The sequence below is a fragment of the Morone saxatilis genome, unplaced genomic scaffold (assembly GCF_004916995.1).
Source record: "Morone saxatilis isolate NCDOM2014 unplaced genomic scaffold, NCSU_SB_2.0 Contig19, whole genome shotgun sequence".
In the NCBI taxonomy this organism is placed as follows: Eukaryota; Metazoa; Chordata; class Actinopteri; family Moronidae; genus Morone; species Morone saxatilis.
This window is the reverse complement of record NW_023339751.1, coordinates 4,108,317-4,125,804: the sequence shown is the minus strand read 5'-3', so window position 1 is coordinate 4,125,804 and position 17,488 is coordinate 4,108,317. Positions and strand designations below refer to the sequence as shown.

The 17,488-nt window shown below is 41.7% G+C and overlaps 2 protein-coding genes across 2 annotated transcripts; one reads left to right on the top strand and one right to left on the bottom strand.

Moving 5' to 3' along the window:
* Positions 1 to 3,144: 3,144 nt before the first annotated feature.
* On the bottom strand, positions 3,145 to 11,693 carry ttl (tubulin tyrosine ligase). The gene is made up of 7 exons (XM_035663347.1): positions 10,936 to 11,693; positions 10,267 to 10,345; positions 9,929 to 10,161; positions 9,600 to 9,735; positions 9,244 to 9,513; positions 8,116 to 8,259; positions 3,145 to 7,617 (listed from the first exon to the last, which is right to left on the bottom strand). Exons 1-7 carry the CDS (start codon positions 11,102 to 11,104, stop codon positions 7,419 to 7,421), a joined length of 1,230 nt encoding a protein of 409 aa, XP_035519240.1. The 5' UTR covers positions 11,105 to 11,693; the 3' UTR covers positions 3,145 to 7,418.
* Positions 11,694 to 12,146: 453 nt separating this feature from the next.
* Positions 12,147 to 17,027, top strand: fignl1 (fidgetin-like 1). Its single transcript, XM_035663560.1, has 2 exons — positions 12,147 to 12,532; positions 13,955 to 17,027. Exon 2 carries the CDS (start codon positions 13,972 to 13,974, stop codon positions 15,910 to 15,912), a length of 1,941 nt encoding a protein of 646 aa, XP_035519453.1. The 5' UTR covers positions 12,147 to 12,532; positions 13,955 to 13,971; the 3' UTR covers positions 15,913 to 17,027.
* Positions 17,028 to 17,488: the final 461 nt, after the last annotated feature.

The window sequence follows — 17,488 nt, the reverse complement described above, 5'->3', positions numbered from 1 at the left end:
GAGCTGATTCAGCCCAGTTTTCAATTTCTTTAGTTGCAAAATAGTGTTGTGTTGTACTGTATATTTTACTGTATGTACATGGTCCTAGTTTGTGCAGCAGGTCGATGTCTTACATCTTCAAATACATTCACTGGACAACCCTGAATAGATCATCCAATTACATCATTGTCACTGTTTTCTCTCTCATTGTGAATTCCATATAGATAATCTCCTCACTCAGATAACCAGGGTCACAACATAACCAGATGTTGAGCCCCAAACAAACTATTTACACATGTGAACATACCAATCAGATAAAGGCCCTGCAAGACTCAATCACTACGTCTGAGACGCAACAGGGCTGCTCACGTTAGTCTGCCAAAGGAAAGATTGACCCACATAGAGCAAAGTGGCCTCTCAGGTCGCTAAGCTGACCAAAGTATGTAGCCCAAATGGCCCTTGTCATCAACTGGTGAGTCACACAGAAGCACTCGCTCACCAAAGGAGGGGACTGGGATGAACATGTAGCCCTGAGAAAAGGCTCCCGACCATAAGGCCCATGAGGCAGCCAGCCAGTGTCAGCCAGCCAGCCAGTGTCAAGTGTGCCTGAGCCCCAGATGGGAAGGCGCATCCAAAAGACTGATAGCTGATCAGCCATACCTGGTTGTATTTCATGTATCAGTCACTACTTATAGCACTGATTTACATCTTTCGTTGTATTTTGGTATGTATTTGTGTTACTTTAAAACGTATCTATGTGGTCTCCCTTGTTCTGTCTGGACTTTCAGCTGGTTCATGACAACACAATCCCAAACCTCCACCAGCAACCTCTGCCACCAATCAGCGATAGCAATCTCATTCCCACATCCTTTAGACACAGCAAAGTATAGAAAGCAAATGTGACGGGGGAAAAAATTATTCTGATAATGAATTAGTATCTAAAAATAATGACTGAGCCAAATTATTTAGAAAGTTTCTCATTATAATGACTTACAGAATCCCCTTTTTCCCGTCACACTGGTGGCAATGGGTTTCCATAGTGTCTTGCAACAAGATTTAAATTATTATTATTTCCTAATTTATTATTCATTTATGTTTTTGTATTAACCAAAAGTCCTGTTCATTGCCTAGTTTTCCTGCATGATGTTAGTATAATCATTGTCAAAATGCCACAGTAGACAATATAAATGTTTATCAAACTATCTTCTATTTCTTCTTTATCAGTGTTCTAAAAAGCCATAATTAAATTGTACTTTGAACTGCTTATTTGCTTGTTTGTGAGTGTAAATAACAAGTGCAGGTGAATTTGATCCGTACAGTTAGCCATCTGGACCATATTCCACTTTATTGTACATGGTGTATTTTATATATACCTTTTGTATTTTTATTTTATTATATTTTATTGTATTTTATTTACTTTCTCTACTCTTGCACTACATGTCCCCTGTGCTGCTGTGCCAAATTTATATTTTCCTCTATGGCTGACCAGTACAGGAGTATCTTATCTTATTTGACTCATAACATAATTGATGTGTTTTTCACCGTAATAGGAGGTTTTTTCTTTGGAAAAAAGACACACTAATATGCAAGTTCAAACCCCGGAGTTCAGTCACACAGGCAAACAAAATGGGCAAACATTCTGTTTGCAAAGCACAAAACAATCTGTCAGGGATTAATTGGAGTGGATAACATGATTTTTGTATCTGCTTATAATGTGTATGGAGGTGTGATTATCTTTTATAAGCCTCTAGTTTTTATTTTTTTATTTCAACTGCACAATTAGCTTATTTTCTCTTATTTGTGATTCTGCTAATGTGTTTTATTGTGCAAATAAATCAATCAAATCTAAATGGCACGAAAACAAAACCAGATGAAAACAAACTAAGAGTTGTGACAGATTTATATTTTACTGAGCAAACAGTATTTAATAAATAAAGCAAAGTAAGCTATATTACTTATATCATACTAATGAAAAAATGACAGATCAACAAAACATATACTTTTTTTTATCATTTTACAGAAGGAAACTACAGTTCAGATACAGTCAAAATGATACACATTCACTGGGGGTTTAACAATATAATGTAATCTTAATCAGCTGTGACTTCCAAAAAATGCTCATATTTGTTTGCATAAAGAATTAGCAAATACATGTCATCCATCAAACCTGTGAGCTTGGCACTCAAATTATTGTAGGAGTGAGATATTCATCTTTATTCTTTCATTATAAACAAAATAAGTCGATCATAGTAACACTGTTGCTAATGCTAATGGGAGATTTAAAGCGTTTGGAAATCAGTAAATAGCTCCAGTGGGCCCTGCATTAACACCTAATGTTGTGGCCCTCATTGTTTTTTAGAGGGCCCCTGTGTCAGAATAGTTTTATTATCTGTATTATCTTAGTTTAGATTGGCCTCTTTGGTGCATATTACTAAATAAAGTTGTGTTTAATCAAACTGAAATCTGGAGCCAGACGTGTTCATCCAGGAGTACAGTACATGTGAAGTCTGCTCTGTGCTCGATGGGACCCTGGAGGCAGCAGGTACGCAAACATGCAGAGGTCAGGAGGTGCAGATGATCAATTGGGGCCCTGCAGTAAACGTTTGCTCTCGGGGCCCCCCAAAAGGTTAATCTGACCATGACTGCACATGCTTTATACAATATAAAAAAACACTGAGTTAAATAAATTGTATTCATCTGAGAGAAGTGGAGCAAAGTTTGCATATATTTATTCTCGTGTTAATAACCCTTCAATCAGGACGGCCCTTTGACAATTAAATCACCTATTAGGAAAATCTGTACTCAGGATGTCGTAGCATTCCTCCACCACCTGAGGGCGCAGCAGCAGAAAACATGCCAGAGAGAATAATCAGAACTGGGGATTGAATGAGGAAAAACTAATTAAAAACAGAATATGATTATGTGTGTTTTTTTTTTTTTTGCATGTGTACCAACATCCATATTGGTACACACACTGATGTTTCCATGTGTAGTGCATATATACACCTAATGTGTCTCTTAGATTGAGTTTATTGTGTTGCTGCTGTGTGTTTAATGCAAGGGAAATTTGCTGTATAAATACTTTACCTTAACCACTGAAAATGATCCCCAGAAACTCAAAGAAATTCCCCAAAACACATAATTAAAGTCAACAAACAACTAAAACATTGCTAACAAAAGCTGAACATTTATTACAGGGCTGTAATAGGGAACAGACAGTTTTACTGGAACCAGTTAGTAGGTGTCCTACATCAGGGATTAATGGACACCCTGCAGCCAATCACAATCGAGTATTCACCCAGACCGTGATATAAAAGAAATTAGAAGAGAAATGTAAGAGCATGTTGCTGCACGAGGCCGTGTGTATCTTACCCACAAGCTGCATTCATGGTCCAGAAACACAAGACTTCTCTTGTCTTGTTTAGTGTTGCTTCATACTGACAATTATATATATATATAAGAGAAACAGTACATTTGTTTACATCATATTAGAAGATCTTCATCTCTGTGTCCGGTACAGTTGGTCTGGGATGTGTTTAGCAGAACAAAGCATAAAGGCTGGAACCAGGAGGAAATCAAATGGACCACAGAGAGCAGAAATGCACACATGACAGAAGCTTGGTAATATTAATATTTGTTTTTATTCTAGTAATATTGTTTCTGATAAAGACAAATGTTCATGCAAGATTTTGGATAAAACATCACCTAACAAAAACACAGCACAGACATCCCTCTGAATATGATACTTGCTTTTGGATCACGTTGGCCAGTTGATGTGATAATAACCAGATTATAACAACTACAAAATATTATTAGACACTGAAAATACAGCATGAATTTTGATCTTTGGTAAACATGAGGAAATCCAGGACAAATATGAAACACATAAGAACACGGTAGACTGAGTCAGATGTGCAAAAAAAACTCTGAATAAGAGGAAATGACATCATTTAATTTAAAAGAAGTCTAAAGATGAATGAGGCAAACTCACTTCAATACAGACAAACAACATGAAGGTGCATTTAAATGCTGGAGGTCCATTGCCTCTTGTTATCAATATGCAATTCCCTCTAAGGCACCCTTCCCTTTGATGGAAAGACATTTCCCTACAAATTAACCAAAAACAAATACTGATAGTTTGTTTTTGTACAACACATGTAACTCATTTTCCAACACAATCGTGTTATAAATACCCATTTTCTGCTAACATCAGTATCTTTTCCAAAACTTCCCAAAAACATAATTTTCCACTACAGCAGGGCTCTGTAATACATCACAGAGATGGATTCATCATGATCTGAGTTACTGGGATTAATCTTTATAACAGCCCCGTTTCTTTAAAAGAACAAAGGCTAGATTTGTCAGTATAACCCGCTGTGTAACTATTCCATCTTTCTGACTTTCAGCCACTTACATATCCTTCATTCCCCAGAGTCATCTTGTAAACACAAATACACAGTGATTAAAAACATAAATAAATGCTCTTATGGTGTCCCTTCGCTTATGTTACTCACAACATGGGAAGCAGAGCCTCACATATTTGAACCGAGGTTAAAAGAGGCGATTATACCGTTATGAACTAGTTATGATGTGGTTAAAATGTGCCCCTGGAAACACAACAGTTGAATCAACTATCCAATGTACAGCCGTCACAGATCTTTCACTAATTTAAAGTTTCATGTCTACGTGAAAACTAAAGAGTCATTTCTAACAAGTAGTTCAAACAGTAACGTAAAAACAGATCTGACACAAGTCACCTTGGACAGTTACAGCTCTAACGTCTCATCTATTCACAAAGAGATTCAGTCAAATGAGTAGAAATTAAATACTTTAAGGACCCCATGAAACAAAACAAATCTGTATTTAATGAAATACAACTCTGATTTAAAAAAAACTATGTAGAAAGCGGCAGTGACATGACCAAAAACCAGCTGTAACTCGGCAAGAAGCAGCGACAAGATGAAGACTTGCAGCCGCTGTCCACTGACTTTTCTTTGGTGAATAACACACCAGACACAGCATGTTTTACGAGACCAGTGTAAGAAGTATGAAGTAGGGTTGCATGTTTCTCCATCAGCTCTCCAGTTATTTTATTGTGTCCACTCGGTTTAATTTCATGGGGTCTTTAAATCATTTAAATAAACTACAAGAAGAGTGCACTCGCTAGAGAGCAGGTCTCCGCCAGGTGTGTTTAGGGCCACGTGGGTGTGGGACAGGGTGTGCAGGGCAGGCTGCGTGTCCAGTGTGTGTGCATGAGAGTAGTGGACTTAGTTACATTATCGAGGTGTAACTAGAGTTGACAAACTAAACACACAAAACGACTTCGGTTTGTGTTTCGCCATCTAGTGGTGTCGCCATTACTGCGGTGGCATGTCGTAGATTGACGACGTTAGGCAGTGGCCCCCCAGTTACTGATGAAGGTGTCTTATATGGATGGCAAACTTAGTGTTATTCACATTTACATGTTTGTTACGATAGTAGCTAGATATAGAGAAAAACAATTGACCACTTGTCCATTTCAGGTGATGTACTGTGTAATACTACTGTACTAGCTAGCAAGCATAATCAATTAAGAGCTACATTTAATCATCACAGTAAAATGTATTCTACATTATTTAATTAATCGCTCACCATGTGAACATGTTGGTCCTCTACCGGCCCAGAGAATCTGTGTACAGTCTCAGACAGGGCCACTCTTTGTGAAATAAAGGCTTGTGTGTTTCACATTCAGTCTTTTTTCTGTTCAGTTTGCCACTACTGTTGGAGCAGCTGGTAACGGCACAGGTTCTTCATGATTTCCTAGACACATTTTAGAAAAGTAACATTAAAGGGAAAAGTAGAAAATTGTACACTTCTTAGGGCAGCTTGCATTCAAACGCGTGCATATTGTAGGGAGACGCCACCGCAGTAAATGGCGACTGGTTTACATCCGGTACCTCTCCGGATGGAAGGAAACCAGCGATGGAAAATGTAAACTTCAAAATGAAAATGCCAACAAAAGAATCTGCCAACACTGACTGAACCACGTTTGATGTCCCTAACAAAAACAAGGCTCCAAACTGAAGCAGTTGTCAATCAATTGCCCCAACCGGCCGATTGAGAGTAGCCAGCAGCAGTCAATAACATTTTGAATCCTTGAACCTACAGTCATAAATGTCCAGAGAAAATATTAGTGCGATGGATCCAGTAGCATAAGAGTGTAGCTGCGGACGGATACACACACGCAACCAAACCTGACGGAGATAATAAAACACTTTGTACAATCTACTCTACTTTCATTTCAACAGTTCAAAAGACATAATCCACACACTTGCTGACAACACTTCACAAGACAGTCTAGCTTTTCATCCATCAGAAATAAAACAGACATTAGGGCAGCTCTGGGGGCAGAAGGTGCTATGGGGGCTTGTATGAGGATGCACACTACTACATGCTTTCACACAAACATGCGCTCTTCAAATGACAAATAAAACATCTTCAGCTGGACTATTTTGTAAAAGAATCTGTTGAGAACAGAAACATATATCTTTTTCTATTTACTCTCTGCCCTACAGATGTCAGAGGTCACTTTAGCAGAACTTGTTGGGACAGACTCAAACCTGCCAGATGAAGCACAGTCTCCCCTGTTCACTTATGCAATCCAGCTGCCCTGAATGTAAATAATACGTTGTGTCCACACGGTCAAGCTAAGAGGAATGTTGGTTTTCAAGGCAAACCTTGATATATTGAATGTTTAGCTCATCAGACACATTGGGTTAGTGTGTAAGTACGTTTAAACACATCCATCTGCGTAGCTTCTTGATCACTGTTAGCATTCCTCACTGAAATTAATAGGTACAGAAAGCTGCAATTCAAAAAATTAAAATTGTGTCTGATGAGACAAGTTACACAAATTCATAATATCTCAAATATCAACAAATCTGTTTTACGCTAATTCTTGTGGACTGATCGTAACCGCATTGACTTTATAGAGCAACAGTGCAAAGGCTTATTGAACAAGTACAAGTCACAGTAACAGAGCAAGCTAACTGGCAGTCTTTTTAAGGGAGCATGGCTGGAAATGTAAGGCACTACAGTCTCAGTTGGAGCGTCTCTGCATCCTTCAGACCTCCATTAATCTGCTTGGGGGAGAAACTGGTGGTGGAACTGATATGGAAGGGTGTCTGTCCTCATTCAGAAACTCCCAGAAAGCTTGCTGATCTGTTCATAACCATCTTCCCGTTCATAATATGCATAATCAGGAGAGCAGAGATCAATTCTGCAGTTCAGTGATTTCCATAAAAAGACAGACTCGCATCCGGGCGTGACAGACGAGGGACGAGTGAAGGCTCTGCTCGCTGGAGTGTGCTACTTATCGGGTACTGTGGAGTTTAGGAGTGAGGACAGAGCATGGAAGAAGCTTCTAGTACGGAGGAGACGAGGGGAATTTTTGTGTGTGCTTACAGTCGAGTGAAAGGGCCCACATGAAGAGGCCCTCTCAGTTTGGGAGAGGAGCAGGAGTTGGTAGAGAACGTGGAGGACGGGGAGGAGGAATAAGGAGAAGAGGAAGCAGAGGAAGAGTCACCGCCGGTGTTCATGGAGAAGACACTGGAAATAGCCACATCCACGATGCCTTGACAAAGCTCTGAATATAGTTTCCTGGTGGGGTAGAGATAATAGAAGTGTCAACTCGTCTTCACACTTGCTGACTTCATGAGTTTAAAATAAAGCGTAAGAGAAATATATATCATAAAGATATATATAATATCCCACAAGCTAGCTGTGACTGAGTTAATATCTAACTTAAGAAACTAATTCACATGACACTTCTGCATAGAACGACTTCCTCAGGAGCGCTAAAAATAAAAGTCACAAGAAACAAAATTCAAATGCTAAGCTTTAAAACAATTTTAATGTTTTCAAAGCGTTCTTATTTCTGACTCTGAGGAAGAAAAACAACATATAAACAAGACACTTTTAGATAATTAGGGAAGTGGATTGCAGCTTTTCCCCATATTGGAAAAAATCTGTCTAAATGTAGACGGGAGGAATAGACGTGAATAGGAGACAAAGACACACAAAAAAACACAAGTAAAACTGAAAGAGGTGTTGAAAATCAAACATTTTAACATGCACGATCATCTGAATGTTACTGACTGTGCACAGGCTGGAGCTCCATTGATCTCAATGAGCCACACTTTGAAGCTCTCGTCCACCATGAAATCAAATCCAAAGAGCTGGAAGCTCTGGTAGGACAGGTGCTTGGTGCTGATTGTCGGCTCGATACATGTCAGACAGCTCCTGTGAAAACCAGACAGAAAAATCATTTCCATTTCCTCCGTCCCATCCTTTTCTCATTATACATGTTACCTCTACACAAGCTGCTTGGCCAGTTCAATTGCACTTCTCAATCAACCAGAGATCCAGAACTACTAATGCAAGCCCAAGCAGTCCTGTCCGGCAAAACACTGCAGTCAGGCTCCTAACCAAAACCCAACAGTAGGTCCCACATCAAACAATTCCTCTCATCCCTTCATCGGCTTCCCATGAAGTACAGAATAGATTTATAGATACCGTTTGTCACATAAAAGGCCCTAAATGGTCTTATTATTATTTTACAAAATCATCTTCTAACCTATTAGTTGAAAGAAGAAGTAAACGTGTTTATTAAATGTGCAGTTAACTTTGCTGTTCATATATTTATCAACTGCAACAACAACACTATTTGTTTTTTCCACCGAGCTTTCGTGAGAATTCTGCTCGCGGACTCAACACCGAGTCTATTTCCACTTCGAGTTGTCGGGTTTCAAACTAATTATTTTTTCGCCCACAGCTGAGCCGTAGATCTGTGAGCGAAGGGCGGAAATACAATTTAAAAATTTCCAGGATATTTGGTCATTTTAATTCATTTCCAGGTATTTTGATGACTGGAAAACTAATCTCTAAATATCCAGGTTGCTGCTTGATAATAAAACGTTTAAGCTTTAGTGGATGAAAGTCATTATGTCGGACATGAATAGTCACTATTGACACTGTGTTTTTGTTTTTAGTCAACAACCCTATCAAGTTCCACAAAGATAATATGATTTGATGTAATGGAGCAGCAAAGATCTCACTTATTTACAAGCTGAATGTCCTCAAACTACAACGAAGGTATCTCCTCTCATCTCTCGTTTGTCACTCAGCGTTTCTCAGTAGTAGACTTCGCAGAACCGCAGTGTGAAATAAAATAAATAAGTGCTTTGTAGATGAGATCCAAAATTAAAAAAAACCATTAGGACCCACTTTATGATCTGCTTTATCTGAGGTAATACGGCGGTCTCCAGGGTGACATTGTGAGTGTTCAGCAGGTACAGCCTGAACTCGTCGAAGAACATCTCGTTCCCCTCCTCATATCGTCCGTAGTTCTGCGAGTGCTCCTTCTGGATGCAGTGGTTGGTCAGGTGGCTGGTCATGTCCTGGAGGTCAGAGCTGTTGTAGGGCTCCGAGGACGTCCGCAGCACGCCCTCCCGGTATAAGTAAATGTTGTACTGATGGTCCACTAGCACCCAGCTCCTACAAACAGCATAACATAACACATGAGAGCCTCAGCTACAAAGTCCAGACAGAGTAGTAGCTCGTGTTACACATAAAAGACCTGCCTTATGTCAAACTTGCGATGTCCCGGCTCCAAAAGCAGAGGTTTCTCCAGGTACTTCTGAATAACATGAACCTGTCCCTGATTATCGATGTACTCCAGCAGCTGATTAGCATCATGGGATATCAAAATACCAGCACCTGTTGCAATAAAAACAAATATGTTAATGTGTAATGCCTTCTAGCACACCTTTAGCAGATCGAAAATAGTTCAGAGAGAGTATGTAATCTCTTTGATACAAGTTAATGTAACTTAAGAAGACACTGGAGTGAAAATGTCTGCCTAAAACTAACTCGTATCTGGGATTTAAACTAGTGAAACTACAGATTTTACCTTTCGCTCCAGCAGAAGACTTGGCTATCCACACTGTACCCTCCCCATTTTCTTTTTTGGAGTGATAGGAGGCCAAAAAAACTTCCCTCTCATCCGTCTTGGGGTTGCTCTTCAGATGGCTAATGCCATTTGTAGCTGGAGCAACGGGGGTGTTGAGGTTAGTGGGATAGATGATGTAGGATTCTGGGAACCAGTTGCTGGAGTCGGACAGCTCTGGGCTGGTCTTTATGAGCCTGATGGTAAAGGAAGGGGGGAAAGGGTCAGATAATGTAACACACACTTGAATAATTAATCAATGACGGCAAGACAAAAAGGTAAAGATTCTTCTTTTGACGTACTTGACCAACGACGCCTTCCTGCAAAGCTTGTCTGCTCCTCTGTAGTAATTCACCAGCTGCACCAGTCCCGGTTCGTGACCTGCAGAGTGGAAGTTTGAGGATGCATTAAAAGACCAGTGTGGAGCATTCAGTGGCGTCTAGTTCGAAGACGCCGACTGCAACTAACTGGACACCGCTCGCGTCAGAATTTGACTGTGAAGTGACGGCGAAACTCGCAAAAAGCCAGCGTGACAGGCTCTGTTTAAAACCGGTGTTCTCGTTTGTCCGTTCTGGGCTACCGTAGAAACGTTGCAGGCTCCAACGGAAACCGACCTGCTGCATCTGTGGATGAAAACGTCTGGAAAACACAACAAAAATCCCCCATATTCAAGTGCTTACACGCCATGAAAACATACCTAACACATACCTACGATGAATGAATGAACGTGTGATGAACGTGTGTGATTGAACGCTGTGCAACCCGCTGCTACATCCAAACACCACCAGGGATGCTTGGAAGCAAACAGCCGTGCCAAGCCAGTCACAGCAGCTGTTCTCATCGCTGAGTGGGTGTGCCACCACAACTATAGCCCAGACACACACACACAGTATAACACATTATCACCACCAGCCTAGTACACACATTCATACACAGCTTATACTATATGGAATAAGGAGAATACCCTTTACCTAGACGTCCAAATGGCAGTCTGTTCCGTTCACCAAGCATTAAGTTGAATCTGGGATTGTCTCTTTTCAGCCTCTTCCATTGTCCAGTCGAGAGGAGGATTTTGGAAACTTCTGCATAAACAGTGCTATTGTCGTCACGGGTGACAAAGGTGTACATCGGGGAATTCATAATGCCACGCTGCCTATATATATATAATATATAATATATATGTTTAATAGAAAAAGACTGGATGTGTAGATGCAGTGTAGCTTGTTATGAGGCTATCTGGTCGGCACTGCAGCAGTCACACCGTTCAGGGTTATCTCCTCCGTCCGTGCCATAATAACGATGAGTCAGTCATATCCAGTTAAATACTCTTCTACAGCTCCGACTCACAGGTCTCGGGTAACATTTAGGGATACAAAAAACATCACAACATGTGTAGGATAGCAGATTTTTAGTGTTGCACGGCAGAGCTTCTGTAGCAAACCCACCACCCGCCCCAGACAAGGGTGTGACTGACTGACTGCTGCTCCCGGGGCTGGTCCCGTCTGGATTAATTTACATCCCGTGTCCGGTTTACCTACAGATAACGGGCTGACTGTTCACAGCTGTCCGGGGAAACTTTCCGGAGATGTTTATTAATAAATAGTGCGCGATATTAACTAACTAGATAGCTCAGTTGGCGACACAATGTCCCAAACGCAGCTTGTTTTCCCACCGGCGGCGTTTGCTCTCTCTGCAGCCGCTGTCATCCACTGTCGACGGCATAAACAAAAAGCTCAACGGTTGTGGTTAGTGTAGTTTACGCGTGCGCTGACACAACACGTAGTTGATATTTAACTGTTTCTTATACCCAATAAAAGTTAATAAACATAACTCGGAGTGTAATCCACACGCAAGTGGTGTTTCTTTGAATGTAATTTATGTCGAAATTCAGTGCCCGGCTGAGTTTCAACAACGCCGCTACTACATTTCCCAGAATTCAACGCGACAACGCGACCGTTTAATCGAATTTGTTTAACGTCCTCTCACCACAAGAGGGCGTCGTAGACCTCAATACAAAAGGGACACGGTGTTGAAACTGTAGTCCGGGAGACAAAACACGGTTTTAAACTCAAGTAAAGTGTTCTCAAACTGGATAAAACCGACTAATCAATCATCGTTAATCACGTAGCTTTACGTGGAGCTTCACAGAGCGCCAATAATACCACATTAACGGATAGTGACGGGTGTCCGGGCGAACCGGGGTCATAAATGGAACACTCCCATAAGTTGTGGGTCCCGTTCCGATTAGCTTCACGTAACTTTTTTCGCGTCATGTACGCCGTTTATTGTTCGTTTGTTTGCATTTTAAATCGACATTTTAGCGGCTTACACAAACCAAATGTGGTGATTTTGTGAATGAGTTTCTACAAGTGGTGAAAACCGGCGATTAGAGACAAATTGAGCTTTTTTTTTCAGCAAACGAATTGGAACGAGCCGGAAGTCGAACGCTTAAAACGAGAAAACAGGTGGCGGGAATTAAAAACACGAGAAGCAGCTCTTCATCAAAAATAACTTTGTACCACTTGTTGTCCGTTGTTTGTTATCTGTCGTAAGAAGATATAAGTACTAGTAAGTGTCTTCATCCGCTGTGAACACGTGGTGTTTGTTTATAGGTTGTTTATTGTTAAAACTGCAGGTAATACAGGAGAAACTATGTTCTCTGTCAGTGCCATGCATCATAAACTAAAGGTAAAGGAACTTACTTCCCCACATATATTCATTTACAAGCAGTGCTGGGCCAGTTACTCTAAAAAAAAATAGTATTATTAGTCATTACCTGTCATTAATTGTGAGGTTTTCCAGTAGAAACCATCCAGAAATCCTGTAGGTTTAGTTTATCTATATGTCTGCATGCATAGATGCAGATATTATGCATGGATATATGTTGTAAATGTATGTATAGGCTATACAGGTGTAAGAAAATATCAAAATATATCATTTGCTTTTTGTTTTTGTTGTTTTTTTTGTGCATCATTCCTAAAAAACCTGATTTATTTTTGTGTTTCAAAAAACCCCCCCCCCAAAACACCCACAATACAGTGTTTTGTTAACGGGCTCTTTATCAGTTTTTATACATTATGGGATGGTCTTATTTATAACTATTAGCACCCAGGGTTTTCCTTCAAATTAAATTGCTTATAGTATTGCAATATATTAGATTGTAGCCCCTTTATTGTGTTGCATACATGCACACAGCCCTAGAAGACTTTACAATTACCAATAATTGAAAGTCTAACTTGGTTATAGATTCTTTGAAAATCATCGTAAAAGTAATATTTTAGCTACACTAGTAGTTATAGTACTTTTCAGCTACTCAAACTTGGTGATTTTGTTCCTTCTTCACTAAATTCAGACCTGTTATGATTCATTTTGTTTGTTAGAATCAAAGTAATGTGAATATTTCCAAGATAATTTCCTCCGCAATTAAAAAATAATGCACGGATGAGATTAAATTGTTGTATTTCAACATAACTGTAATATTATTAGGGCTGCATGATGTGGTAAAAAACGAATTATAATTTTCACTAAATAAAATACAAATGTTTCTGTACCAGACTAACTGCAGGCCCTTTACATTCACAGGTCACATCAGGAGACTAACAGATCAAAAAATCGAGGTGTTTCAAAGACGTGGGCATTAACGAGGCAGGGAGGGTCTTAACGAAGAGATGCTATTGAGTTGGGAATGTTAATGAGTGTGATCCAGCATTTTTGGAGCTTGACCCGTACTATTGAATAAATGTCAGAATATTTCTGCCTCTGCTGCTTCAAATTTAACCGTGCTTTTTTTTAATCAGTTCTTTTCAGTCCCTGAACTTTATAAAAAAGTGCAATACTGAATCAATGAACCCCTGTGTCCTGTGCCAATACATCTCACACAGTGTAATGAAATGTTACTTCTTACGTGTGTATGGGTCAGGGGGCGATGCGCCTTTGGCTTTTACTGAGATCATGTATTTTTAATAACTTTCGTCCCCTCTCCTTCATCAGACTGGAGCAGGCCAGGCATGAGTGGCGCACACCTGGACGAATGGCAGAGGAGGTCCTTTGACATTTCATCTGGCAACTGCACACCTGAACAGACGGCCGATGCCTACCGGGCCCACATCCTCTCCATTCAGTATGCATGGGCAAGCTCCCGGCTCTCTCAGGCCGGCGTGGCCAGCCTGCTCAGGACCTACTCGGAGCGCTATGCCGCAGTGCTGGACTCGGATGACCCCCGCGCAGGGCTGAACAACTATGCAGAGAGTGCGCTGCATCTGGCCCGCAGTCAGAGGAACTACAGTGACAAATGGGAGTCGTCCCTGACGGTGGAGAGTGTGCTGGAGCTGCCCTGCGTGCAGAAGATGATTCGGGCAGGGGCAGGGGGAGGAGGCTCCCTGGTGGCACCGGGAGATGTTAACATATGTGTGGGGCAAGAGAGCAGAGGCAGCTCCCTGTCTGCTCCCTCCACCGGAGTCCGGTCAGAGGCTGCATTGTTCAAACCTATAGGACCACCACAGCCTAAAACAGAGGTTCACAACACTGCCAGGAATCCCGCTTCTAGTATTACGTCAGAGAGGCCAAGAGGCTATGAGGTGATCTCAGGTAATCTGAGCTCATTCCCCCGACCTCCAGCCCGACCACAGTCTGTGTTCGGTCATCCTTCTTCGGTTCTTCCACAGGGAAACTCTGGCCCTGCAGGCGGCGCACAGAACTATCAGTCCTTCTCCACCTCCAATCCATCTAAGCGGAAGAATTTTTACAACCCAGATGGAGGTGACGGTGGCAGGGGGCAACACGGAGGTCAAGCAGGCGCTGACCCGCGAGCTGGAAGCAGCTTCAAAACCGCTCGCGATCAGTTCATCGTTGATCAACAGAAAAAGCACTCCCATCAGCCCCAGAGAGGTCCGGCCGCTGGGATGGCAGCGACTGTGAAGAAATCTCTGGGTGCTAACAGACCTCGAGGTACATTTTCTAAATTTGTGTCGCCTATTCCACGACAGGAGGAGGAAGACGGTGGGACGAGCCGTAATCCCGGTGAGGAAGCTCAGATCGTGGACGAGCGTCTGAAAAACATCGAGCCGAAGATCATCGAGCTGATCATGAGTGAGATCATGGACCACGGGCCTCCTGTGACCTGGGAGGACATAGCAGGCCTGGAGTTTGCCAAGACCACTATAAAGGAGATCGTGGTTTGGCCCATGCTCCGACCTGACATCTTTACTGGCCTCCGTGGTCCACCCAAAGGCATCCTCCTGTTTGGACCCCCAGGAACCGGAAAAACTCTAATAGGAAAATGCATAGCTTGCCAGTCAGGTGCCACCTTCTTCAGCATCAGCGCCTCGTCGCTCACATCCAAGTGGGTGGGCGAAGGAGAAAAAATGGTGCGAGCCCTGTTTGCCATCGCCCGCTGCCACCAGCCTGCTGTCATTTTCATCGACGAGATCGACTCGCTGTTGTCCCAGCGGACGGACGGGGAGCACGACTCATCGCGAAGGATAAAGACGGAGTTCTTGGTTCAGCTGGATGGGGCAGCCACAGCAGCTGAGGACCGCATCCTGGTGGTTGGGGCCACAAACCGGCCCCAAGAGATCGACGAGGCTGCCCGCCGACGCCTGGCAAAGAGGTTGTACATTCCTCTCCCTGAAGCAACCGCCCGGTGGCAGATAGTGACTAACCTCATGGCTCAAGAGAAGAACCAGCTGAGAGAGCAAGAGCTGGACAGCGTGGTCACTGCCACCGAGGGCTTCTCAGGGGCCGATATGACTCAGCTGTGTAGAGAGGCGGCTCTGGGGCCCATCCGCAGCATCCAGCTCAGTGACATCGCCACAATCACTGCGGATCAGGTGCGACCAATCCTCCACTGTGACTTCCAGGAGGCCCTGAAGACGGTCCGACCCAGTGTGTCATCAAAAGACTTGGAGCTGTATGAAGAGTGGAATAAGACTTTTGGATGTGGACGTTAAAGTCATCATCCCCATTATCCTCTACCTCGATAAAGCTACGGGTGTGATGTTGAACTGAGTTGAGATAAACGTTTCAGAAATATAGATGTTAAACATTCAGAAAGTTGCAATGTGAGCACAACAATTAACACAAATTCAATCAATCTTGATGAATTCTCCACTACCACGATCCAAATTTTGTCCAAACTTTTCTGCAACATGATTTAATTGTCTTATTTTCTGCGTAAAAACCTTGTCACCAAATGCAAACGTCTCACATTTACCCTGTCCAAACAGTGTGAATTTATTCTCACTGTAACAAGTTGCCGTTTTTAAATGAATTATACAACATTTGCAACATTCTTTGGGCAAATTTCACTTTCTCACACTAATTAATTGCAAAAAATGCCTAAAAATCTGTGTGAAATCAGGCATTTTAGGCTGCAACAATCCTGGAGAGGCTGAATATTGGGAGTGGGTGGACAGAATAGCAGCAGTACTTTACACTATTGCCTAAAAACATGACCTTGCAGTTTCAGATCAACAACTCTGTGAAAGCCTCACCAAAAAGCTTCACAAGGATTTGTTTTCTAAAAGCAGAGATGTGTGTTAGATACTGAGCCGGTTTCGGTTATTTTGTCCACCTCTTGTGTGTCCAACCTCTCTACAACCAGCCTGGTGTTTCGTGGCCCATTAACATTCGTCCTTACTCACAGGCAGACCTGGAACTAAAATAAACATATCAGCTGAAACAAGCGAACAGTGAGTTATCATAGTTTTTTGGAAAATGTCTGAAAAGCAGCCGCACACTTGTTCTAGTTCTTCTTACTCACAGTAACCTTTGTGGTGAGAGTGTAAATGACTGTGTGGAGAAGTCGCTGTGCTGCATTAATATTTTCAGGAGATTGTAATGGGTAGACTGTTTTGTTTGGATCTTAATTTTACTGTTTTGTGGTTCGATGTAAGCATTAGGGACCGTGCTGTTGTGTTCAAGTTAAAGCAATTACCTCTGTCTGAATTCCTTTTATAGCAATTAGCATCCTTTTGTAATATTTTGACGATTTAGCATTTATTCCCAATCACATTTTTGATTAATTGCATCGCTAAAATGCTATTTTTTCACAATAAAATTAAAGTTTTCCCTGATTTACATGTTTGTTTATTTCTCAGAACTGAAACAAATCAATTGTAGGTTTGTGGCATTTCCCCACTTAATCCTCCTCCCCATCTACTCCACAGAGGGCAGTGTGATCACTTTGTTGAGAGTTTTATTTGCACATCTCTGTAACGTTGTCCTGAAATGTTCCCGAGGCTGGATGTGTTAATCATATCCGCACAAGTTGGGCAACACAGTAAGTATCCAACTTAAAACATTGCTTTTGCTTTGACTCCCTTCCTGTTGGTGATTAAGACTGCTGCAGTCTGTGTCCCTTTTTATGAGAAATTAAGCATCTTTTATGATTTAAATTGTGCTGACCATGATCCATATATTTCTATACCTGTATTTAATTTCTCAGCTATTAGTATTAATAAATAAGACGGGCACTTGCTCTCCTCCACACAAGCAGAAGGTTGATTAATTGATCGCTGTGAGTTT